The 27,368-nt window shown below is 40.5% G+C and overlaps 1 protein-coding gene across 5 annotated transcripts in view; it reads left to right on the forward strand.

Annotated features, from left to right (window-relative positions):
* The window catches only part of SPRYD7 (SPRY domain containing 7), a 132,408-nt gene that overhangs the window by 101,829 nt on the left and 3,211 nt on the right, over window positions 1–27,368 (forward strand). For 3 of the 5 annotated variants that reach the window (XM_054701477.1, XM_037527275.2, XM_037527276.2), the window contains 3 exons: window positions 14,537–14,653; window positions 18,374–18,540; window positions 24,301–24,403. In XM_054701477.1, the coding sequence (XP_054557452.1) occupies window positions 14,537–14,653; window positions 18,374–18,540; window positions 24,301–24,403 (387 nt within the window). Of the gene's footprint in view, window positions 1–6,699; window positions 6,902–14,536; window positions 14,654–18,373; window positions 18,541–24,300; window positions 24,404–26,967; window positions 27,076–27,368 lie in introns of those variants that run through there. The other 2 variants (XM_037527274.2, XM_037527273.2) reach the window with 2 other exon arrangements.

The following is a 27,368-nucleotide window of genomic DNA, read 5'->3' on the forward strand; positions in this document are numbered from 1 at the left end:
CACCCTCCCGCGCTTCTGACTGTACCCAGTGCATGTATAAACAAAACAAACAAACAAACAAATAAATAAATAAAACATGCCTCTATTTTAAAAAAAAAAAAAAAAAAAAAAAAATGATCATGAATAAAGTCATATAAATGGAGATCTATAAGGGTGTTCATCTTAGTAGTTCTCACAACAGTGAAAAAAATGGGTACATTCTAGATGTCCACCCTTAGAATTTTAAATAAATAAACATACATTCATATAATATATGGAATGCTGTGTATCCAATAAATAGTGTGGTAATACACTACTAAGTAAAAGGTAATGTACTTTATAATTCAGCAAATCCAGATTTTTTTTATTTTTATTTTTGCATAGAGGTACTGGGGTGTCAGCCAGAGGTGGGGGAGGGGTGAGAGGATACACCAGAGACAGAGTGGGCAGCAAAACAGGTGGATCTACTGAAATATACTGCTAAGGGGAGCATCAGGCCACACAGGAGAGGTCTGCTGTGCCATATGTGGGTTAGCTCCCTGGCTGGGGATTGAACTCAGGCTACCGGGTAGGCTGTCACAGTGATAGTGCTGAGACTTAACGGCTAGGCCACCAGGGAGGCCCAAATCCAGATTTCATCAGTGAAGTTAATGCTGGGTAAATTTAAATGTCCACTTCTGAGATGAGGGGAGAGAAGGAAATAAAGAACAGAAATTTATTCTACAATGTAGCACCATAAGGACTCTTGGCTCAGGTCTGTTGTGCAGACAAGACAGGCAAGTGTTACAGTCTGCTTATTGCCGGGAAGCTCTGTGCCACTGATGAAATCACAAGTGGCATGATAAACAGTACAGAGAGTCCATTTGGGCACAGTCCTGAAGGTCAACCCTTTTGAAGATGCTTCCCATACAAAGGGAATTGTGCTGGGAAGAGGAGAAGTTGAAGTCAAACTGCCAAATGCTGCCATTAGAAAGTGTGTCTGGGTCCAGATAATGGGGAATGGCAAAAAAAGACAACAAAAACAACCCCAAAATCCACAGCCTTTGTACTCAATGATGGTTGCTTACATTTTATTATAGAAAATAATGAAGTTCTGGTCACACATTGTGGATGACATACCTGAAGACTACTCTAAGATTGTCAAAGTAGCCAATGTCTTTCTTTTGGCTTTCTACAAAGGGAAGTAAAAAAACAGTTGTGTGTAATAAATTTTCATGCACCAGGGAAAAAAACACCCAAAAGAGGCAGTTTGCATAGGTGGTTAAGAACACAGACTCTAGGGCCTCCCCGGTGGTGCAGCGGGTTGAGTGCAGAGCTGTGAAGCTGTCTCCAGCCTCTGAAGCGCGGGTTCGATTCCTGGCCGGCCAGGGACATTTCCACATGGCACAGCAGACCTCTCCTGTTGCGCTCGCTGTTCCCCTCGTTAGGGGGAAAAGGATGTCCTAAAGCTAATTCCATACAGGCTTTGTGGACTCCACCCCCACCCTAGGCCAAAGCCAAAGCCACTGGGAACTCCAAATCCCATCACCACCAAAGGAAAGGTGGCTGGGACCTGAGGGTGGGGTTAAGTAGCCAAGTGAGTATAAAGACAGACACGTGGGCTTTGGGGGGACCCCCATTTTGGCTCTCCACCAGCTAGCAGCATCCAGCCAGCTCTGAGAGTGACTTTGGATTTCCAGGTTGGCGGATTGGGTAGGACGCATTAAAGACTTTATTTCCCTATTTTCTCCCTGAGTTGTACATTTCCTTATTTCCTTTACCCTTGTAAATAAACCTTTTATTAACCTTTTGTGTGTGCCTGTAGTGGAGTATTAATAAGTCCCTTTTAAGTGCGCCGGTGAGGACTTACAGCCAGGCAACCGTTTTATTTTATATCGGGCTGCCCTATAACACCCTCAGCAGTGTACTTCAGTCAGTCTGCCTGTTCTGCTCCCCGCTCTGTCTCTGGTGAATCCTCTCACCCTCCTGCACCCCAACTCTTGTATAAAAATAAGTAAATCTTTCTATAAAAAAAAAAAAGAACACAGACTCTAAAGTTAGACTGCCTGGCTTTGAAGGCAGCTTCACCCCTATTGACTGCATGACTAGGTATCTCTCTTTTCTTTGTTTCAGTTTCCTCAACATAAATTGGAAGATAGTGTCATCTCCCATGGGGTTGTTACAAGGATTGAATTCGTTTATAAAAGGCACTTAGAACAGTGCTTTACAATAAATAGTAAGCACTACATAAATATTAGTTACTCTTAACTAAAAACTATAATAACGAATAGAGAAAAGCCCAGAAACTTCTGTTTTTAAAAATGTGAGGCTTTTGGTAATGTTTCTGACTTTGAAAAGATCACAAATGTGGTTTGGATTGCTCCAAGGAAAAAAAAAATTGCCCCGATAACTAGTAAGCTTTTAAGAAAGAAATTATTTTGGATGATCTAGTACACAGAGTAAAGTTCATTAACAGGATACATTTAGGGCCTCCCCGGTGGCGCAGCGGTTGAGTGCTGGGCTGCGAGGCTGCCCGCAGCCTCTGCAGCGCCGGTTCGATCCCCGGCCGGGTGAGGGTCCCACATGGCGCGCAGACCTCTCCTGCCGCCCAATGCTCCCCTCAGCAGTGTACTTTGGTCCTTCTGCCTGCTCTGCTCCCCGCTCTGGCTCTGGTGAATTCTCTCACCCTCCCGTGCTTCTGACTGTACCCAGTGCTTGTATAAATAAATAAATAAATAAATAAATAAATAAATAAATAAATAAATAAATAAATAAATCTTAAAAAAAAAAAACAAAAAACAAAAAACAGGATACATTTAGCTGGCAAACACCATTAAAGAAAATCTTGAGCATGATGTTAAACTCAGTGGGAAAACACATGCTTTGCTTTACTGACCTATCAGTTCTCGAGTTCCTGAAGCAGACAGACTTCTTTTTCAAGTGGTAAGTCCCTTTTAAGCGCGGGTGAGGCCCCACAGCCAGGCAACCCATTTTATATCGGGGTTGCCCTATAACAATTCTCTGTTATTGCTTCTTAGATAAATAACCTTCTAACTACTGGGAAATCTTCTATAGGCTTTATTTGTGATTGTTATTTAGTGATAGCTGTGAAAACTGTCAAACATCTTTTTTAAAGAAAAGATAATTCCTTTGAGAACAGTAGTGAAAGGGTAATGGATCCCCCAAGAAAGAAATAGTAAGGCCTGGAACTCAAGGATGGCATTCATCTGCCAAGACAAGGAAGTCCATTTCATGAACTAACCGGTTTTGCTTGCTTCCTAGTGCTGAGCAAACTTGAGTTGCTAAAATGGGGTCAAAGTACACCGGGCAGTGCCCCAACAAATTACTTTTCTAGCCAGCAAATATTACAGGGCAGGGAGAAGCAAAGATTCCAGCGATTCTTTATTTTTGCATGTCTCCAAATCGGCAATAAACTGACATAACTCATGTATTAAAGAATAGAACTAGTTGTTATAAGGTAAAATGTTTGTTCAGAAAATCATTAAAAGTAATACATGTATCAAATATATAATAAGCATTTAGAACATTCAAGTTAGTCACATTTTCATTGTGTGCCAATTCACAGACATCTAATTGTGGATCCCCCAGCCCCCCACCCTTGTTCTTCAGAATCTGCGTGGCACCCAAAGTTGCTGCTGGTTAAGCTAATTGTAGAGTCAGGCAGGGAGGCTCTCATCAGGACAAAAGTCTTGGTGTGAGGATATCTGCTGAAAACAGCAAGCAGACATTATGGCCAGATTAGCATAACCAGCTAGATGGGAAGTTAAGTCTAAACAAGGACTAGAGATAGGATGTTTTGATGAGCAGCAACAATGGAGTCCCCAAGCAACAGCCCCTAATCACACTCCCCCAATTTGTGCCAGACTATTACACATCCCCAATCCACATCCCCACCAAGTACATTCCTCCACACATTCCTCCACAGACTTGCCCACCTTCCTTGAATCTGATACTAAATAAATGTGAGACTGGCCTGGAAACTGGCACTGTATCTTCAGAAATGTAGCCCTCCTAGGCCTCTCTCTCTCACTACTTGGACTTTGAGTTATTTGCTAATTCCCAGGTTGCAGCACCGCAAGGCAACATCTAATAGCATGCTTTTTCATTAAAAATGAAATGAGACATAAAATAATGAAGTGTAAATCTGCATTTTGAACCGAGAGCCCATTTAAGAAGAGTGTTTCATTAATTATAAGACTTAGGTCTTGCGCCTCCCCTGGTGGCGCAGTTTGAGCGCTGGGCTGCGAGGCTGTCTGCAGCCTCTGCAGCGCCAGTTCATTCCCCCGCCGCCGGCGAGGGTCCCACAAAAAAATAAAAAATAAGACTTTGGTCTTCAGAATTTGAGAGGCAGTGTGGTCTGATTTAACAAATGCAAGGTTTCCAAGAGTTATACAGATGGGCTTGAATCCTACCTTGTTTATTTTCTAGTCATCTGAGGCTACACAAGTTATTTCATCTCCCTAAACCTATTACTTCATTTATCAAATGGGGATAATATCCACCCTGAAACTTTTCGGGCATTCAATTAGATAAATATGTGAAACAGTGCCTACCTCACTGACAGGCAGAAATTTTTTTCTCTCCAACATTCTACTCAACTCTTCTCCCTCCCAGTGGAAAAAGCCTGCAACTAAATTCTCAGAATAATGATCGAGGTTTTCAGTAAATTTAAATGTCTTGTGTAAAACGATTACCAAGAAAGTATTATATAGAGGGGTGGTGGTGGTGTTGGGGGGGGGTCCTACCCTAAGTTTCATAATTACCTTGGTTATTAATTCTATGGTAACTGAATCTTAAAATACAAAATTTGGGGGTTTCCTAAGTATTATAATAAAAACACAATTTATATAGACAGCAAAGAGACTCACGACCCCCCAAAAATCTCATTTCTATGGAGAAAAATACCCCATAAAGGGCATTTGTATTCAGGTCGTTAATAAATTTTGTATGGGGAGCTCCCCGTGGCTCAAGAGGTTAAGTCTCAGCAGTATGAAGCTATGGGCAGCCACCACATCATGAGTTGGCTCCCCAGCCAGGGAGATAACCCACATCGCACAGCAGACCTCTCCTGTTTTGCCCCCTGCTTTCCTCAGCAGTGTATTTCAGTCAGTATGCCTGCTCTGCCCCCAACTCAGTCTCTGGGAATCCTCTCACCTTCCTGTACCTTTGGCCTACACCCGAGCTCTTGTATTCATAAATAAAATAAATCTTTTTAAAAAAGTTATGCATGGGAACCCATTACATATTAACTGGATAGTTCATACCCAACTGGAGAAGCATTCACGATGGAAACTTATTTGAAAACAGAGCTTAGAGTCAATGCATTCTAGAGGTCGCTCTGTTATAGGACAGCCCCGATATTGAATGGGTTCCTGGCTGTGGGTCCTCACCCGCGCGCTTAAAAGGGACTTATTAATACTCCACTACAGGCACACACAAAAGGTTAATAAAAGGTTTATTTACAAGGGAAAAGGAAATAAGGAAAATGTACAACTCAGGGAGAAAATAGGGAAATAAAGTCTTTAATGCGTCCTACCCAATCCGCCAACCTGGAAACCCAAAGTCACTCTCAGAGCTGGCTGGATGCTGCTAGCTGGTGGAGAGCCAAAATGGGGGTCCCCCCAAAGCCCACGTGTCTGTCTTTATACTCACTTGGCTACTTAACCCCACCCTCAGGTCCCAGCCACCTTCCCTTTGGTGGTGATGGGATTTGGAGTTCCCAGTGGCTTTGGCTTTGGCCTGGGGCGGGAGTGGAGTCCACAAAGCCTGTATAGAATTAGCTTTAGGACATCCTTTTCCCCCTAACAGCTCCAGCCCATCTTCAGACGGGAAGAGGTATCTGAAGACATAAATTCAACCAGGAACAGACGTATGCAAGGAGATGACAGGCGACAGCATGGGTGGGGGGGTCTCCTACAGGGAACAGGCATATGAACCCAGAGTTCCGCTCCAGGGTGGAAGCCATCCCGCCGTCTTTAAGGTTCCCGTCACAATCCCGGGAACCCTTAGTCCAGGGCGGTGAGCTAGAAGACACGGGTCAGGAACCACACTCCCGTCCAGCCCCAGAAGTCCTGTCCAGGGGTGGCATCCTGCTTGTCTGTGACAGCGCGGCACCAAGGGCCCCAGAATGTGCACCTCTGCACCTAAAATGCTGTAGCTCCCAGGGTGTGCACCCCTGGTGCAATCACCACAGGCATAACTTCTGGAGCCCGTGCCCCTATTTACGATTTTAAGTAATTCTTCTTAAACCAGCCATTATTAGAGAGACCGAGGTTCGCCATGGAGACAAAGTTCCAGCAGTACTGGACTCAGGGTGAAAATTTCAGGGCATGTCTTATCAGCTCTCACTCCCCTGGCCAGATTTTCTTATCAGTTCATCCCGTGGACGATGAGGATGGCCGTTAAAAGAAGGAGGGGGGAAAAGCATCCGAGGATTCCGGAACGTGCCGAAGGCCTAGACAGCTTCCCGCAAGGCTCAACACCGCGAAGCAAACGACAAGCCGCCCTAGGCAACTTGACCCAGTGCGCAGGCGCAAGCCGCCGCTCCCGCCCGCCACGCCCCCTTTTCCGCCCCGCCCTCCGGCTCCGCCCCCTCCCCGGCACCGCCCCTCCCCGCCGAGCGTCCGCGCCTTCGGCCTACGCCAGATACGCCCTCAGCCTGCGCTGCGCCCGCCCGGCCGGCAGCGTCGCTGTGCCGGCGTCCGCGCTCCACAGACACCGCCAGCCCTCGGGCGGGGGCGGGAGGCGGGCGGAGGAGTGGGGGGCGTTGTCGCTGCGGTCTAGGGAGGTGGCGGCGGAGTTGGTGGTCCCTGAGCGATGGCCGCCTCGGTGTTCTGCTGCCTGCGGTGCTGCAGAGATGGCGGGACCGGCCACATCCCTCTGAAGGAGATGCCGGCCGTGCAGCTGGACACGCAGCACATGGGTAAGGCCCTCCCTCGCCCGGACCCAACGGCCCGCCAGGGGTCGGGCGGGCGCGGAGGGTCGGGAGTGGCGGGGGTCGGGCCGCCCGCGCGCGGCGCTGCCCCGCCGGCTCCGCGCCCGGCTCCGGCCTGCGCCGCAGGCCCCGACCCTGTTTGGTCTCGCGGGTCTCTTCCCGACGCCGGCCGGCTGCTCCCGGGCCCGGTTCTGTGTTCAGAGCTGCGCGGCCCTGCGTGCTCCCGACGGGGGCGTGTGGCCCTACGCAGCGCCGCTGGACCCTCCTCCGAGTTGCCGCCTCCCGGGGCTCGGCTCCCCGGCGCGGGAGCGGGCGCTGCTCTGGGGCTCCGCCTGCAGGGCCCGGCTGCCGCGCCGCTCCCAGCCTGCACTTGCTTTCAAAGCTTTAAGTCCGATATTCGTTCGTTCCTCTGCTCTGACAGTGTTTTCTTTAGCCGCGTCGTTTATAGCATGAAACCTGTTTTATTGGAGGTAGTTTTCCTCTCACCTCCGAAAGTCAGAACAAGGCAGATTGCTAAAGCCTGAAGTCTCACCTCAGGTCCGAACATGCCATTTCAACTAAAACCTCCCTTTGCTGGACTCCGCCTGAGTCACTGTTTGAGGTGCTGTAATTTCATCTGACTGGCCTCTTTCCCAACAGGTCAGGCTACTATACAATAAAACAGCACTTTGCTCTTTTGCATCTATACGCTTTACTTAGAATTTCAAATGGGGTTGTAACTTCTCACCTGACATTCTTCCCTCTTTCACCACCTTGTTATTTCTCTCCTTAAACTTTAACCATGCTTGATTCCAGGAAAAATTTTCCCGCTATAATTTTTTCACTTAAATTATTCTTTGTAGTTGCTTTCAATTGCTTTCATACCGTACTTTCAAATAACAAAGGCAATTATGACTACTGACAACAAAACCCTCTGCTGCCCAGATTCTTTCATAACTCCAGAAACAATTTGTCCATTATATTTCTAGATTGCTATGGCATGTGTTAAACCATGAATGTGATCGGTAATACAGCACTGTTGTACATGGGTATTTACTCTTAATTCTTAGATCACCCAAGTATAACCCAGAATCTTAGTACATAAGTATATGTATGTGTAAATTTTTCAATTATTTCCTATCCATCGTTTGTAGACCTTGGATGTTCAATTCCTGTAATTTCCCTGAGAAAGTATTTCTCCTTCATTTATTCATTGTCACCTGATAATTGGTGGTGGGCATTGTTATAGGTGCTGGGGACACAGTAATGGAAAACTATACACAGTCCCTGAAGCTTGTAATCTGTTTTAGCTTTTTTGACTCCATTGCCAAATTCCTGAAGTACTGCACTCTGCTTTTTAGCATATTCCTTTTCTCTGGTCTCTTCTCCATGAGGACTTAGTCACTTGTATTGGTCGTACTCATTCCACTAGGTTCTTTTTCCAAAGCTGCCCAACAGCTTTCAATAGAGTAATGTCATCCACATGCAGTGAAATTTTTTTCTGTTTGTTTTCCAAGCAAATTCAAATTCTTTTAATCACAAAAGAAACCTGATCTTAGAGATTGAACAATATGAAGAGAGGAAAGGCTTGATGAGTTAGGAGTACATTTAAAGCATAAATTAACTTTAAATAGAAAACATTAGAAGCACACTGAGCAATTATGCATTTATTTGGATATGTGAAAGGTTTTATCTTAGATAACCTAAAGAATGTATTTGTTTTTTTTTAAAAGAAAATAGTCTATAGCTTATATTCAAAAAATATTGTCTCATTCAAGGTTGTCACTGCATTACCTAAAACTATTTTGGAATTCTTCTTTTGGGATTTTTTTGTGGCATAGTTTTTGTAAATATCTTCAATTTTACCATATTTTCTGAATTCATTGTGAATTTACTTAGTGATTAGTGTCGTATAGAATAGCTCCTTTGAAGGGATGCCCCCCATTTAGAAATGTCTAATGTTTCTTAAAGCATATTTTTTATCTAATGTTTGTATATGTTCTGGCTGTATTAAAATTAACTTTCTACACAGTGCTAATGATCAGTAAAACAGTGTATATCACATGGACCTAATATAGGATATCTTTGTACTTAAGGAAGAGAAATAGCATAATCTTAAAATAATTCCTTAATGATTCACAAGCACTCCAGAATATTTTCTGAGTGTATACATCTTTCTACATATAACATCTCAAGAGTACCTAGCAGAGGCCTTGGAGATTGGAAATAATATTGAAGTAAGAGAATAATACCATACTCGGAATGCTTTTGTGGGTAGAACCAAGAGTAGACTATATTGCATTGAGGGTCTTCTGATACTTCCATTAACTTAGCGTGGTATGGTGGTAGCACCTTAGGATGGTAGCTGAGGTAATGTTAGAGAAACTTGTTAATAGAAGTACCGTTTATTTGCTTCATTCTTTGAAATGTGTTTCACTTAGAATACTTTCAGTTACAAGTAGTAAAACCTACAATTCAGAAGTGTTTAAACAAATAAAATTAATTGGTATGTGTAACTGGAAAAAAAATTCAAAGGCAGCAGTGGCTTCAGGAAACACCTCATGCTGCCAAGAAGGATTTTTTTTCCCCTCTTCCCAATATTTAATAGTTATGACTTTTTTTAATTCTTCCAACGTCTAACTTTTTAATCCTCTCCTGTTTGTTTCATCAGTTTTTTACACCCAACCTTTCTCATACCTTCTCACCACTCCTTAGTTGCATCTTCAGCTTCTGTCAGCTTGGCAATATATAGTTACAGTTGCAGTTCATATTCTACTCTGTAACCATAATAACTTGTTTATAGAACAGTCATACACAAAGACTACTTTTAAAGAATGAGTTCAAACAGTTTTTATATTGTCTCATTTTTATATGGGTAATATGCTCCAATTACATTCTTTTCTCGGAGTCCTATTGATAATATCCTTGTGTTTCTCAAAGGAACATGTTCCTAGCTTTAAGGGTAACTAGGTTGTTCTTATTTTAAATTGTACACCTTTGTAGTTTGCTTCATCTGGAGGCCATGAGTTTCTTGCGTTTCTGCTTTATGTTGAAAGAACTGGGCTGCTTTTCTCTATTTTCGTTGCCTTCTGCTGCTCATTCCTGAAGGCTAACTTTGATGATAACTTGCAGCAGCTCCCTGGGTTGCAGGCTTCTTCATTCAGTACCATGAAGAATGAGTTTTCAGCACTATCACTACTATGGCCTCAATTCTATCCCTGGCCAGGGAGCTAACCCACATGGCGCAACAGACCTCTCCTGTCTAGCCTGCTGCTCCCCTCAGCAGCATATTTCAGTAGATCCGCCTGTTCTGCTCCCCACTCTGTCTCTGGTGAATCCTCTCATACCACCCCAACCTCTGGCCTTCACCCCAGTTCTTCTATGGAAAAAAAAATTAGTGTTTCATCTGTATGTGCAAAAAGCCCCAGTACTGTCTGATCATAGTGATGTAGGTCTAATAAGCATTTTTCATTCAATCACAGTGGCCAGGAAATGTGGAACACACTGACTTAGCCTAGGTGAGAGCTATAGCCCTGCAGCCAGAGATTGGGTCAGCTTCCTTGGGACTGTTCTAATGTAATAGTAGTCTGTTGGGAAATACAAGACATCTCCACTACAAAGTGAATCAGCAGAGTACTTTCATTCATTCCTTTGTCAGTTATTGGTTGAGTAGCTGCTAGATGTCAAGTATTCCATGGTCTCAAGGAGTTGCTGGGCCCTGGATGAACTCCAGCCTGCTGGGAATATATGGGGTCATCAGATATAAATTATTTATAAAGATACTTTCCAGGAATTGGGGGTTTAGCATTTGTGATTAGAACAAAAAAATGGATGCTAATGTATTTTTAGTAATCAGTTTATATGACCTTACTTTTACCTTATTTAAGAGTATCTCTAAAATCCATCAGTGTAGGATTGTCTTAGCATCTGAATGTTTGCAATTCTCTTACGTATTTGTCCCTAAAAATTTTGTTTAATTATAAATTCTTTAGTAAGTTAATTAAAAAAAACTGCCTCCTTGTTAACACCTGCTGTTACTATGCTCTGGCTTTATTTACCCTGCTCTAGAGAAGCATCATATAATTCCAATAGTCAGATCTTGACTTACACACTTATTACCAGGGAAGTAGTAATGTTACAGGGCAGGGAGAGGGGCAGCCCAAACCCCGCAAACCTGCCTATTCTACATAGGGTTCTGCCATCCGCCACATTAACATAAAACATATGAGACTTTAATGGGAAGCAACTTTAATACAACTAGGAAACAATACAGGAAAGGCAAAGAATCTAGTTTCTAAATCAAGCACCCAAAGTTACCCGTCCCCTTGTGGGTAAAACTCCATCCAAATGGGATTGGCCCAGAGCAAGGCCCCAAAGCCTGCCGCAAGTCTAAAGCATCTTCCAGTGGGGACCCACAGAAAAGGGTCAGAAACAACCAGACAAGTCCGGAAGGAAAAGAGCAAAATCAAAATCAAGATAAAAGCTGCCATTGTCACCTCCCCACGGGTCTCACCCACATCTGTGTCACCCAGTCCACGACCAAAAGACAAGCGCAGTTTCTTCACATATCTCTAGGCTCCATGCTTCTCCTCCAGGTCTCCTTCTGGCTCCATTCTGCTTCCTTCCTCAAAATCCTCTGCAGCTTCTTCTTTTCCTGCTCAGCTCCACCCTCCCTTGGGTGGGGCAGGAAACCTGGAAACTCCCCCTTTCCTGGGGACCACCCTGTTACAGTAATACTTGTCACAGATCTTGGGGTGGAGGTAGGAGAGGGTCTCATGCCTCAATATTATGGGAATTTTTTTTTTTTTCATATAAGAATTATGTTAAGTCTCTTCATGGCCTCATATACACATGCTTTCCTAAACTGAGATTTGGGAAAGACTTTTATTTGGAACCACATTATCAGGAGACAGAGTTTTTCTCACTTTTAGCTATCAGATGTTATTTGAGCTCAGGTTTTCCATGAATATAAAGTACACTTAATGATGTTGAAAACTTGTTTACATATTTGCAATGTGATTGACAGTAGCTATCTTATAAACAGCTTTAAAGACCCTAAGATTAGTATTTTTCTGTCAAGAAATAAAGCATTTACTTCAAGAAGATAGATAATATGGGGCCTCCCCGGTGGCACAGTGGTTGAGCATTGGGTTGTGAAGCTGCCCGCAGCCTCTGTAGCACCAGTTCGATCCCTGGCTGCCGGCAAGGGTCCCACATGGCGCGCAGACCTCTCCTGCCGCCCGCTGCTCCCCTCAGCAGTGTACTTTGTCGGTCTGCCTGCTCTGCTCTCTGCTCTGGCTCTGGTGAATTCTCTCACCCTCCCGAACCTCTGACTGTACCCAGTGCTTGTATAAATAAATAAATAAATAAATAAATCTTTAAAAAAAAAAAAAGATAGATAATATGTTCCTTTCCATATTCCATATTCTCTCAGATCTTACTTAACTAGTTTAGTAACATAGTACTTTGTATCTCTTAAACCAGTTTTTGGTTGTTTTTGTTTTTTTAAAGATTTATCTATCTATTTATTTATTTATACATACATACATACATACATACATACATACAAGCACTGGGTATAGTCAGAAGCGCGGGAGGGTGAGAGAATTCACCAGAGCCAGAGGGGAGAGCAGAGCAGGCAGAAGGACCGAGGTACACTGCTGAAGGGAGCAGCGGGCGGCAGGAGAGGTCTGCGTGCCATGTGGGACCCTCCTCTGGTGGCCGGGGAGCAGCCAGGGATTGAACCGGCGCTGCAGAGGCTGCGGGCAACTTCGCAACCCGGTGCTCAACCGATACGCCACTAGGGAGGCCCTGTTTTGTTTTTTGATTAAACCTTTTATTTTCTTAACATCGTTGTTCCTTTTTGTACAATATTTAATTTCTTCCTTCAGGTGTAATCCCTATAAATCTCTCACTACTACATCACCCATGAACTGTCACAGTAATCCCTTGTGCTCTTCCCTTCCCTATTTTGACCCCTCTACCTGCCACTCCCTTGCATTATGCCTCAGATTTATAGTTTGCCTGCAAGTTTTGTCCTTTTTTTTTTTTTGGACCTTTTGTTTGGTTTCCCTGTAGTCCTCCTATAATGAAATCATTCGATATTTTTCTTCTTCCTTCTGACTTATTTCACTAAGCATAATCTCTTCTAGCTCTATCCATGTTGCTGCAAATGACATGAGTTTATTTTTTTTAATTGTTGAGTAGTATTCCATTGTGTGTATATATACCACATCTTCTTGATCCATTCATCTGTTTTGGAGCATTTAGGTTGTTTCCATATCTTAGCCATTGTAAATAGTGCTGCAGTAAACATAGGAATGCAGGTTTCCTTTCAAATTAATGCTTTTGTGTCCTTTGGGTCCATTCCTAGAAGTGGAATCATTGTGTTACATGGTAGATCCATTTTTAGTAATTTGAAGGTCCTTCACAAATTTTTTTTTTTTAATAGAGGCATGTTTTATTTATTTATTTGTTTGTTTGTTTGTTTTGTTTATACATGCACTGGGTACAGTCAGAAGCGAGGGAGGGTGAGAGAATTCACCAGAGCCAGAGCGGGGAACAGAGCAGGTAGAAGGACCGAAGTACACTGCTGAGGGGAGCAGCGGGCGGCAGGAGAGGTCTGCGCGCCATGTGGGACCCTCCTCCGGTGGCCGGGGAGCAGCCAGGGATCGAACCGGCGCCGCAGAGGCCGCGGGCAGCTTTGCAACCCAGCGCTCAACCGCTGCGCCACCGGGGAGGCCCTCCTCCACAAATTTGAGGGTCCTACCAGCAGTGTAAGAAGGTTCTGTTTTTCCATATCCTCGCCAGCATTTGTTGTTGCCAATTTTTTAAATATGTGCCATTCTCACTGGTGTGAGGTACTATCTTATTGTGGTTTCCATTAGCATTTCCCTGAGTATAAGTGATTTGAATATTTTTTCATATGCCTGTTGGCCATTTGCATTTCCTCTTTGGAGAAGTGTCTTTTTAGCTTTTCTGCCCAGTTTTTGACTGGGTTATTTGCTTTGTTTTTGTTGTTGTGTAAGCACTTTGTAAATCCTTGATATCAGTCCTTTAATATTTGTATGGAATGCAAATATATTTTCCCAATCTGTTTGGTTTCTCTTTGTTTTGGTTACCGTCTCTTTTGCTGTACAGAAGCTTTTTAGTTTGATATAGTCCCAGCTGTTTATCTTTTTCTTGATTTTCTTTGCTTCTGGGGATGAGTCCTCAAAGATGTTTCTGAGAGATATGTCATGGACTGTTATGCTAATATTAAACCAGTTTTTAATAGATTGTCTTAATTATTTGGATTAAATTGAAAATTGTACCAATTTGCCAAACTTTTAGTGTCTTTTATTTAAGAGATTTATGAAATCATCAAATTGATTTATTGGCTAGATATTAAAGTAGTATTTCTACCTTAAAAGTGTTTGAATATTTAGTATAATTTAGAGTTATTATGGTATACTTGAAACTACTAAATTAAATAAGATTTCTAGCTATGAATTAATATTTAGTATAAATGTTCTGTATTTCAAAGAATATATAGCAGCCCTATTTTTTTGTGACCTAAAAGTTAAAAGTGGAGCAGAAATTCACCTTGATTTTTGGAAAGAAAACAAAAATCTTTTTATAATAGTGTCTGCATTTTGTGTTTAGGTACTGATGTTGTCATTGTGAAAAATGGAAGAAGAATATGTGGAACAGGAGGTTGTTTAGCGAGTGCACCTTTACATCAAAACAAAAGCTACTTTGAATTCAAAATCCAATCTACAGGTTAGTATAATGGTACTTTGCTATCAAAAGTTCTAATTCTAAAATTAAGAATAATTTTCAATATATGAAAAAGATTAATGCAGGTAGAGAAAAGTACCAAACTCTGACTTAACCTACTTCTCCTTTTTTCTCCTACCCTCTTGTTTGAGCCTGGTTAAATTAGTTAATATAGTTAAGTTGTTTTCTCATCTATAAAGCAGAGTTTCAGGAGCTATCCTTTCTCCTTCACATGAGGTATATATGTACGCAAGTTGTTTTAAAGAAAGAACATATGGCATAATGTGTGTAAGGCACTAGCATTATTATTACTATAATTATTAATGGGTACTAAATGCGCCATTTCATTTAGTCAATCATATAAAGTCTAGACTTTTGGTATTTTATCTTGGGACAAAATTAACCTTATGATTTTATGATTCTGAGTTTTAACTCATGAGGATGCCCCGATTCAGTGTCTTCTGAAGCAGTCAGAAAATTTAGAATACTTCTCTTAAAAACATTTATGGAGGTCCTCCCTGGCGGCTCAGGGGGTTAAGACGCAACCTATGAAGCTATTTGCAGCCACTGGAGCAGGAGTTCAGTCCCTGACCAGGGAGCTACCTACATGGTGCAGCAGACATCTCCTGACTCACCTGCTGCTCCCCTCAGCAGTGTATTTCAGTCAATCTGCCTGTTCTGTTCCCCACTCTGTCTCTGGTGAATCCGCTCACTCCCCCACACCTCTGGCCTGTACCCCAGTTCTTGTATGCATAAATAAATAAATCTTTAAAAAAATTTATGGAGTTTCTAGAATTGTACAGCATTTCTGAATATTACAGTAAATAATTAGTTGACTGGCCATATTCTATATGGGGAAATAGCTTTTTTTAGCTTCATTGTAAGGAAAATTTATAATGTAATACTACATTAGTAAAATAGGGCCTCCCCGGTGGCGCAGCGGTTGAGCGCTGGGTTGCGAAGCTGCCCGCGGCCTCTATGACGCCGGATCGATCCCCGGCTGCTCCCCAGCCACCGGAGGAGGGTCCCACATGGCGCGCAGACCTCTCCTGCTGCCCGCTGCTCCCCTCAGCAGTGTACTTCGGTCCTTCTGCCTGCTCTACTCCCCGCTCTGGCTCTGGTGAATTCTCTCACCCTCCCTCGCTTCTGACTGTACCCAGTGCATGTATAAACAAAACAAACAAACAAATAAATAAATAAATAAAACATGCCTCTATTAAAACAAAAAAAATACTACATTAGTAAAATAGATACAAAATAAGAAAACAGGAGTGAGTAAATATATCCTACTCTCATTCAACTAGCTTGAAATAAAACCACTCTGGGGCTTGTTTCCAAATTAGCTTTAGATACTTATTTTCTTAAGTTTATGAGGAAATAAGGATCTATCCCCCATTCCATTCTTTTTTAAGTTAGCTCACTGGCTGTAGAGTGTCTCAGGTTACTGTAATCTTCTCAAGTATAACTTAAGTGAAGCACATATTTTCCTCAGCCTTAAATCCCATATAAATTTCTATGTGGATTTTCTGTAAAGGAAGATATCCTTAATGATGTCCCTAGAATAAATGCATGGTTGGAGTTTGTAGTATTGATTCCTCACTAAAAGCTTGAGGCAGTTGTGCCAAAGTGTATCAAAGCATGCACAGTTCTCTAGGAGTAAGGAAACTCTTTAACCCTGTCTCAATTGTCCCATGAAATTAGTATTATCACCTTCTGTCACTCTTAAAATATCCCACTTTATTACAAAAAGGAGGAGAGAAAGAGAGAGAGAGAGAATTTAATAAAAGACTTTCAAATGAGGAGCATAGGAAACAAAATCCCAGCATAACCTAAATAGGTTAATATTTGAAAAATTGGGGAACAATACTGTGATTGAACTTTATCTCTTGAATTTCTTAGCTTCGTTTTTTTTGTGGCCCCAATTTTGGACAGAGATTTGGGTTTGATTAGGAAACTAAACCTTGTGGTTTGCCCTGTACTGTAAATTTCTTGATCCATATATTGTTCTGCCATGAAGTTATCTAAGCACTTTATAAATGTTTTCATTTAAATTATCACTGTGGTGGGAGATTTAGGGGGACTATACTTGAGGAGAGAAATCAGATATTGTACAAAAATACACAACAGTGAAAGAAAATAAAAATGTTTAAAATAAATAAAAATAGTCTGCAAAAAATGTCCACTTTAGAGGATAAAGTATAGTCATATTGTTTCAGAGGCCAAGATAGTGAAACCTAGACATGTAATTATTTGATAATCTCACCCAATCCAGAAAAATTAGTTGATTGACAACAATGTCTTCAAACCTTCCATATATAAAATTTCTCCTAACTTTTTATTATAACTGAGAAGGAAACAGTTTAAGACAAAATCAGAGCACTAAGTATTCTGTTTAGATGGTTAAAAGGAGAGCTGCTTGCTCTAAAAGTCAGTTTAGACTAAAAGATTTTAGATTTACTGACTTAAAAGTATAGGATAAGAAGATGACTACACATTATATTATTAATTTTCTCCTTTCCATTATATTGATGAAGACATACATTATTTGTCACATTATAAGTGCAAAAACTAAAGACAGTAATTTCCCATTTCTCAAAGGTAGTACTTGAGGTAGAACTCCAGGCTATTTAAATTTAATGTGTAACTCTCAAAAATGTTTTTTAGGGACTAATGATGATGATGATGATACCTAGCACTTTTACTTTTGTAAATGCTTACGTTTAATACTGCGCTTTACTCATTTAAAAAAAAATTGTAGGGGCCTCCCTGGTGGCACAGCGGTTGAGCGCTGGGTTGCGAAGCTGCCCGCAGCCTCTTCAGCGCCGGTTTGATCCCCGGCTGCTCCCCAGCCACTGGAGGAGGGTCCCACATGGCGCGCAGACCTCTCCTGCCGCCCGCTGCTCCCCTCAGTAGTGTACTTGGGTCCTTCTGCATGCTCTGCTCCCCGCTCTGGCTCTGGTGAATTCTCTCACCCTCCCGTGCTTCTGACTGTGCCCAGTGCTTGTATAAACAAACAAACAAATAAATAAATCTTTAAAAAAAAAATTGTACTGTTCTAAGTGCTTTACTTGGATTATCTTACTGTATCTTTTAATAACCTTGTGAGGTGAGTACTATTCAATTCCATAGTTCAAAAGAGAAGAAACAGAGAGAGGTTAAGTAACTCGCCCAAGGTAACATAGCTAAATCAAGATTTAAACCTAGGGTCTACTCTCTTATCTCTTAGGCTGTACTATATCTACGGAGATCATAGTATAGTTTGTAAACTATTTTTAAAAGAAGATTTTTTTTTTTTAATAGAGGCATGTTTTATTTATTTATTATTTGTTTGTTTGTTTTGTTTATACATGCACTGGGTACAGTCAGAAGCGCGGGAGGGTGAGAGAATTCACCAGAGCCAGAGCAGGGAGCAGAGCAGGCAGAAGGACCGAAGTACACTGCTGAGGGGAGCAGCGGGCGGCAGGAGAGGTCTGCGCGCCATGTGGGACCCTCCTCCGGTGGCCGGGGAGCAGCCGGGGATCAAACCGGCGCTGCAGAGGCTGCGGGCAGCTTCGCAACCCAGCGCTCAACCACTGCGCCACCCGGGAGGCCCAAGAAGATTGTTTTTTAAGATTAGCAAAAAATAGTGATAAAATGCTACTTTCAAAAACAATTTATAGTCTTTTAAAATAACTCATTTATATTCTACAAATTTTAAGGGCATTTAAAATACTGTATTTTTAGGAATCTGGGGTATTGGTGTTGCAACTCAGAAAGTTAACTTGAATCAGATTCCTCTTGGCCGAGATGTGCACAGTCTTGTGATGAGAAATGATGGAGCCCTGTACCACAACAACGAGGAGAAAAACAGACTGCCAGCAAATAGCCTTCCACAGGAGGGAGATGTGGTGGTAAGTTTCCTAGTGCAGTTGTTTTCCACTGTAAGTTACTAAACTTAAAATACTTTTAGTATATAGGATTTTACTGGGAGTTGGTGGTTTGAACTCCAGAGAACTGGGATTGAATCTAATGAGGTGGTACAAATATTTTCCGAAGACAGCACTTGGTGTTTATATTGCTGCCTTACCTAACTGCCTTTTCCTTTATTTTTTTAAAGACTTATTCATTTATTTATTTATTTTAAAGATTTACTTATTTATACATGAACGAACTGGAGTACAGGCCAGAGGGTTGTGTGTGTGTGTTTGGGGGAGTGGAGGGGGGCGTAGTGAGAGGATTCACCAGGGATACTGGGGAACAGAACAGGCAGATCTACTGAAATACACTGCTGAGGGGAGCAGCAGGTGAGACAGGAGTGATCTGCTATGCCATGTGGGTAGCTCCCTGGCTGGCCGGGGATCGAACTCATGCTTCAGAGGCTGCGGATAGCTTCATAATGCTGTGTTTAACCCCTTGCACCACCAGGGAGGCCCACGACTTATTTATTTACTTTTTTTTTTTTTTAAGATTTATTTATTTATACAAGAACTGGGATACAGTCAGAGGCACGGGAGGGTGAGAGAGTTCACCAGAGACAGAGCAGGGAGCAGACCAGGCAGACAGACTGAAGACACTGCTGAGGGAAGCAGCAGCGGGTGAGGCAGGAGAGGTCTGCCACACCGCACGAGTTTCTCCCTGGCCTGCTGGGAATTGAACCCGAGCTGCAGAGGCTGCGGACAGCTTCACAGCACGGTGTTCAACCACTGCGCCACCAGGGAAGCCCCCTATTTATGCATACAAGAACTGGTGTATAACCAGAGGTATAGAGGGGGAGAATACTCACCAGAGACAGAATGGGGAGTAGAACAGGCAGATCTACTGAAATACACTGCTGAGGGGAGCAGCAAGTGAGGCAGGAAAGGTCTGCTGCGCCATGTGGGTTATCTCCCTGGCTAGGGGTGGAACTTGAGCTGCAGTGGCTGGTGATAGCTTGATAGCGCTGAGATTTTAACCCATGGGGAGGCCCCACTGCCTTTTCCTTTATAGAGCTGCTGCTGACCAAGAAATAAGTGTGACCTCTTAATTCCATTCAGAAGAATTAAGATTGGTAGTTGATTAACATGTCTTACTTTTCACGCTTCAGAGAAATCTTGACTCATAATTTTAAAAGGTGACCGATCCTTATGTTAGAAAATATTGGTTACTTTTACAACTGGAGATCTTCTAGAGAAAATTTTTTATATTTATTAATTTGTTATGAACTTCTGTTAAAGAATTTTGGCATCTTACCAGGAATGTTGTTCTTCATTCAACTTAATCTTAAGTTTGATGTAGAAAAGATTTTTTGGAAAACAGGGAATAGAGTTACATATTATTAAGACTTCTATTTTTATTTTCAACTAGATATATTCAAGTCTTTATCAAAGCAGCCCTACTGAAAATGTAATTCAAAGATCCCTTTCTGTTCTTTCTAGGTACTTCCTCTCACAGTGCTATTCAGGAACTTTATATACTGAGTTCAGTCTATTAGCTATTGACTGAGAACAGATTCCTTTAGCAAAGTTGCCCTTATAAACAGAACCATGGCTTCCTGGCTCTAGTACAAGTTGAAAGGAATCTAAATAATGAAAGAGAATTTCTAATAATAAGGTAACACAAACAAGGTAAATACTGGCTGAAGTAAAGAAAGGTACAGTATTTTGGAGAGAATGAAGAAAGATGTGGAAATTAAGGTTTTAATTAGTATATGATCTTTCTCTTTTCCACAATTTAAAAAATTTGAATACCAGTTTTGTTTTTTTTTAGTATTTATTTATTTATACAAGCACTGGGTACAGTCAGAAGCACGGGAGGGTGAGAGAATTCACCAGAGCCAGAGTAGGAAACAGAACAGGCAGACTGACTGAAATACACTGCTGAGGGGAGCAGTGGGCGCGGCAGGAGAAGTCTGTCGCGCCATGTGGGACCCTTGCCAGCGGCCGGGGATCGAACCGGCGCTGCAGAGGCTGCAGGCAGCTTCGCAGCCCAGCACTCAACCGCTGCACCACCAGGGGAGGCCCACACCAGTTATTTTTTTAATAGATAAATTGTTTAAAGTGATTTCCCCAAAAAATTGACTAAAAAAAGGCAGTCACAAAAGAACAAAATTTGTAAGCCATTTTTAAAATTTACTTTTCCTTGATCTTTGTTCTGAATAGTTGGTTCTATATTTGCAGCTCTTTGCCAGATGTCCATGATATAGAACACACTTAATTGATTTGTCATTTCTTGAAAAAGAATCTTGAAATTAAGTTGATGCTGTCTACCTGTTCACACTAGCAGATAAAATTCAAACATAAGAAAGAATGCTCAGTAACAAGTGTCTTTCATTGTTAGTATACTGAACTTCTGCTATGTGTTATTCTTGCCTTCCTAATTCATTCATTGAAGTGACTAATACCACAAAGTGACAGATTTAAGAATGTCATTTTTAGTCTGCCAGCATTATTGAATTAGACTTTGAGTTTTTATCACCATTCTGATAAAAGGAGGACTTACATGAATATATTTAGAATCAAGAGAGTTACATAGCCATATTTATCTTCCTAGTTGAAACACATGAAAACAAATTTTACCAAATTGCTCAAAGCAGCTTAGGAAAAGTAGAATGAATTATAAGAGGTAAAACAGTCTCATGTGTAGAATTCAACCCTATACGATTCCCTGAGGAGAAATCAAGAAAAATAAGCTTTAAACATCCAACCAACCATTGTATTCATATAATAATGATACAGTATCAGTAGGACCTACTGTAGTGTTAGGAATGTATACGTGAAACAGGTTATGCTTAGTTTTTCCTTTTACGTATAATTTGAGAAGTATAAATTGGATTCTGAAATTGTATTTTCCGTTTACTTTTATAGATTGTAAACATTCAATATAATAGTAATAACACTAGCAATAGCAGCAGCAAACACTATGGACCATGTACTGGTTAAAGTGCCTGGTAGGGACTAACTTGTTTAACCCTCTTAGTGACTCTATGAAACAGGTGGTGGTATTATCACCATATTACAGATTAGGAGAAAGTAACTTCTTGTACGGGGTAATCCCAGGATTATAATACAGACTGTTTTATTTCAGAATCTGTTCACTAAACCTTCAAACAATTATTGATAAATGAATAAAACACTTAGAATTTTTGTTACCATTATGGCAGAATCAAATCTAGTTGCTAGATCATATGAAAGGAAAGATTGTCCACCTTAATGCCCATCAACAAAACACTGGTCAGGGAAGTTGTGATGTACATATATACCCAGTGGAATACTACTCAGCTGTTAAAAAAAAGTGACTTTTGAAAAAATATGGATGGACCTTGAAGTGATTATACTAAGTGAAATAAGTCAGAAAGTAAAAGGCAATTTCTGGCTGATTTTTCTCATTCGGGAATATAAATAACTAAAGAAAACAAACAGACAAAAACAACAGTTTCTGAAAACTATGGTGGCTACTAGCAGGGAGGTGGAGAGGAGGGCCTATAAAGGGAGTAAGGTGATAGGGTATGGGCACAGGAATTTTGGTGGAAGACAAGGGAAGCGTGCGTGCATGTTGAGGTGTGAAGTTGTATCCCCAAACTTGTGTATTTGTGTACACAAATGGAAAATTAAAACTTTGATGGGGAAAAAAACTTTTTTAAAGAAAAAATTGTTACAAGACACTTGAACTAAACTCTTGCTGATAGGGTGTTGGTTCTCACAACTTTGCTCACTTTCTTTGCTGGTGGGATTTTACTGCTATGCTGGAGCTTGGGTTTAAAACATACTTGCAATAGAGTGTGCTGCCAACAGGTGGTGAAGGGTGCCTGAATTGCAGCCTACTCTAACTGCAGGATACATGAACTGAAAGGAAAATAAAAATCACCTCTTTATCTTTCTCAGCATTCCTTAGGTATTAATAAATCATTGTTTCATCTAATTCTGGCTTTGCTAAGATTTGAGGGGAATCTTTGAAGCAATTAACACAGATTTATTTTGAGCCTTTGTTTTCTTAACTGGAAAATGGAGAAGTTAAAACTAGATTATCTAGAACATCAATTTCAACCTCCAAAAATGTTTTAGGTTAATATAATTTATCCATAGTCAAAAATCTTTGTAGTTGTTACTTCCTGATCTGTGATGATTTCTCCGTTGAAAGATCTCCACTGTTCTCTCTTTTTGTCATAAGGTAGTAACTATTTTATAAATTTTAAGAGAAGTAATATGGCCTGGCAGTTAAGAGCATTTTGAAACCATATTGCATGCATTTAAATCTCAGTTCTGCCACTTAATTGTGCATCCTTTGGTAAATTACTTAATCTCTTACGCTTTAACTACCTCCTCATCTGTGAAATGGGGATGATAATAATGCCTATCTTGTTTTGAGGATTAAGTGAGTTAATATGAAATGTCTAAGATAGTTGTTGATACATAACAAAAACTGTCATGTTTTCTAGCATTTTAATAAGAGTAACTTATTAATGTGATTTTTGTACCATTAATAACGTACAAAGTAATACATTTTTTCCATTGTCTTTTTTTTTTTTTTAAGATTTATTTATTGATTTATACAAGCACTGGGTACAGTCAGAAGCACGGGAGGGTGAGAGAATTCACCTAGCCAGAGCGGGGAGCAGAGCAGGCAGAAGGACTGGAGTACACTGCTGAGGGGAGCAGCGGGCGGCAGGGGAGGTCTGCGCGCCATGTGGGACCCTCCTCCTGTGGCTGGGGAGCAGCCAGGGATCAAACCTGCGCTGTAGAGGCTGCGGGCAACCCAGCGCTCAACCGCTGTGCCACCCGGGAGGCCCTCCCATTGTCTTTTAAAAACATCTTTTAAGCTGTTGTTTTCTGTTTTCCTTTTTCTTTTTTAAAGATTTATTTATTTATTTATACAAGCACTGGGTACAGTCAGAAGCGGGAGGGTGAGAAAATTCACCAGAGCCAGAGCGGGAGCAGAGCAGGCAGAAGGACCGAAGTACACTGCTGTGGGGCGCAGCGGGCGGCAGGAGAGGTCTGCGCACCTTGTGGGACCCTCCTCCTGTGGCCGGGGAGCAGCCAGGGATCCACCCAGCGCTGCAGGGGCTGCGGGCAGCTTCGCAACCCAGCGCTCAACCGCTGCGCCACCGGGGAGGCCCTGTTTTCTGTTTTTCAACTTGATATTAATTGCCTGTTATATTCTGTTGTAAATATAAACTTTACCTTGGTAATACACTGGACATATTTAAAACCAAAATAAAGAGATAAAGAAATGTGTATTTTCTTTTTTGGAAATAAGTTGTATGTGGACTCTACTTCACATCTTAAAAAACCTCATTGTTTTCCCCCTCAACATCAACTTTTATAGAGAACAGTATTTTCTGTATGAATTTAAAAAGTTTCTCTATTCACAGTATACAGTAGTTATATCATCTTAATTTTCAAAATATGAGATCCAGATTAGGAATATTATATTAGGATTTAACTATTGTCATTTGTTTTACCTCTGTTGTGGACTCTTGGGATTTTGTCTGACTTTTCCCCCTGTGCAATTGCCACGAATTTCTTTTAGCGCAATTCAAATAGAACTCTACAAAATTGAAAACCCTTACTGAAAGCTATCGTGATCTTTTGGTTAGTTTTTTGTGTTTTCATGCTTTCATGCTTTCAGTGCTCTCTGACTGTTCATGTTTTTATGTAACATTTACATTTTTACCCTTTTCAATATTTTCTTTCTAGGGTATTACATATGACCATGTAGAATTAAATGTGTATTTGAATGGAAAAAACATGCATTGTCCAGCATCAGGTATACGAGGTACAGTGTATCCGGTTGTTTATGGTAAGCTGAAGTATTTTTAAATATTATTAGATATGTTCACTTTTCCTTGGCTTTTTTATTAACTTTATAACTGTCTTTCAAAAGACTGAACAAGTTGTAATATACTCAATAAGATTTTGCAGGACTAAGGAAGGTTTTATTCCCCATATTTTAAAAAGCATGCTAAATGCAATGGTTATGCTTAAATATGAAATGACCTTATTTCCTTTTTTGTCAAAAATTTTTTACTGAAAAAAATTTCCTTTTTTGTCAAAAAAAATTTCCTTTTTTGTCAAAAAACTTTATTGAATTTACAGTGTTCTTTCTGTTAGTCATCAGGGAGAATTAGGTGACCAAGAAATGTAATCGTAAAGAAATGCCATATATTATATTACTTTATTCATAAACATTTTGTTATTAACTTTAAATCAGCAGTTATGATTTCTCTGCCTATTGTTTTAGCAGAGCTAAATTGTTTTAGCAGACTTCTAATTCTTAATTATGTAAGTCCTTAGATTTTAACCATAATAATGAATTTTTAGCTTTTTGTACTAATTTGCTGGAAAAGTAGCAGTATTAGTGGTTATTTGGGGTGTCAGAAAAGTATACAATAACAAATACAGGTATTTGGTAAATATGTGCATTAATATGATGGTATAATAAAAACCAAAGTCTGTACTTTACTTTTTAGTTAAGGTTTTCATTCATCCTAAAAATTACTTTTCAGTCATTTGCACATATTAGTGTATGCTCAAACTTAATTTAGGTTTGTGTTCTTGCCATATTGGGTAAGCCTGAAAGCATTCTTTAATTAACTAGACAGAAATGTATCTTAATATTTGAAATAGTTTAGCATGAGAAATAAAATAATATCAGTAGAATGAGTTATTCAAAAAAGTATCGCAAATGAAGTTACTCTAAATTATTTGAGTTAGTATTATTTTTAGTGTTGTAAAGTTATAATTACAAATAGTAAAGTATGTCTCATAAATTTACAAATCAGTCTCATTAAAACAAATATGTTAATACCCTGATACTATCAAAGATAAAAATGAGACTTATTCCCAGTAACTTTTGTTTCCCTTACTCTCCATTTCATTCCTAGTCATAGATCAATCTCATTCACTTTTTCTGAGTTAGACTCAACCTATGAAGAGAAAAAAATGTATGACACTAAAGAAACATGTCATTACAAAGCTATGACTTCCAGCATACTCTAAGCTCTCAGGTTTTGGGTTTTTTGTTTTTTGTTTTTGGTAATCTTTTACATCTCTTAACATTTCAAATTTTCATTGGGCTTCTCGACCTCTCTATTTATCCTACCTTCTACGTTATAAAGAAACAGGTTATCAACAGTGAACTCCAGCTTCCTTCCCTTGCCCTTCTTAAACTTTTCTGACCAATTCCAGTCTTGCTGCCTTTCCATCCAGTCTCATAGGCAGTGAGTGGTAACAGTCTGTAGTCTAGAATTCACCGCCCCCCTGCCCCCCAGCTCCAGGACTTCACTTTGTGAGTTATTTTATTTATATATCTTGTCACAACCTCTCTTTATTTATTTATTTTTTTTTTTAATAGAGGCATGCTTTATTTATTTGTTTGCTGGTTTGTTTGTTTGTTTTGTTTATACATGCACTGGGCACAGTCAGAAGCACGGGAGGGTGAGAGAATTCACCAGAGCCAGAGCAGGGAGCAGAGCAGGCAGAAGGACCGAAGTACACTGCTGAGGGGAGCAGCGGGCGGCAGGAGAGGTCTGCGCGCCATGTGGGACCCTCCTCCGGTGGCCGGGGATCAGCCGGGGATCGAACCGGCGCCGCAGAGGCTGCGGGAAGCTTCGCAACCGAGCGCTCAACCGCTGCGCCACCGGGGAGGCCCCACAACCTCTCTTTAATGCTTATAAAATTCTGAGTCATTCTCATCCCAAAAAACTCTCCCTTAAACTTGTACTCCTTACTAGACCTGTGTTTATTACCCTTATCAATATGACTTTTTTTTTTTTACAGAATAGCCTACACCACTGTCTTTTTTGTATCATTCATTTGTTCCGTAACTTAATCTGACTGCCCTTACCCCCACTTCACTGAAGCCATCTTTGTTAAAATCACTTTGTGACTTCATGAATTTCAAACCCAGTACTTGACTTTTCACTGCATTTGTTATGGAATAGAAAATATTTAGTATTGTACATTAAACATATTTGCAGTTTATCAAATACTATAAATTCTTGTCATTACCACAGTCAAGATAATGAACATATTCATCACACCTAAAAGTTTTCTCCTGCTCCTTTGTAATCCTTCTGCTCACACTGCACCCTCTTTCCACTTCAGCCTCAGTCAGACAACCACTAATCTGCTTGTTATCAGTGTAGATTGTTTTGCATTTTTATAATATTATATATCTTCAGATTTGTGCCCTTTTTTGGTCTGGTTTCTAGTCATTTAACAATTATTTTATGATTCATCCATGTTGTAGCATTTATCAATAATTAATTTTTATTGCAAAGTAATATAGGCCATTGTGTAAATATATCAGTTTGTTTTTCCCCTGTACTTGTTAATGGATATTTAGACTGTTTCCATTTTTAGGCCATTACAAATAAAGCTACTATGAACATTCATGTACAAGTCTTTGCATGAATATGTGTTCATTTCTCATGGATAAATGCTGCTAAAAACCTGTGGAAGTTGAATAAGGTTTGCAGTTTATACTATTGTGTCAATGTCACTTTTCTGACTTTTATATGGTCCCATAATTTTATATGGTCCCTAGTAGTATGTTACCACTAGGGAAGGCTAGTTGTATGGGACTTGATTATTTTTGAAACTTTGGAAGATAATCTAATTTTTTTCAAAGTAAAATGTTTTTTTTACAAAGTAATACATCCTAATTATATAAAATTGAAACAATACAGGGGAGCAAATGAGAGGAAAATTTAAATTACCCATAGCCATACCATCTAAAAATAATTATTAATAATTTTTTGATC

Source organism: Talpa occidentalis, unplaced genomic scaffold, assembly GCF_014898055.3.
Source record: "Talpa occidentalis isolate TD23 unplaced genomic scaffold, MPIMG_talOcc4v2.1 talOcc4.5, whole genome shotgun sequence".
NCBI lineage: Eukaryota > Metazoa > Chordata > Mammalia > Eulipotyphla > Talpidae > Talpa > Talpa occidentalis.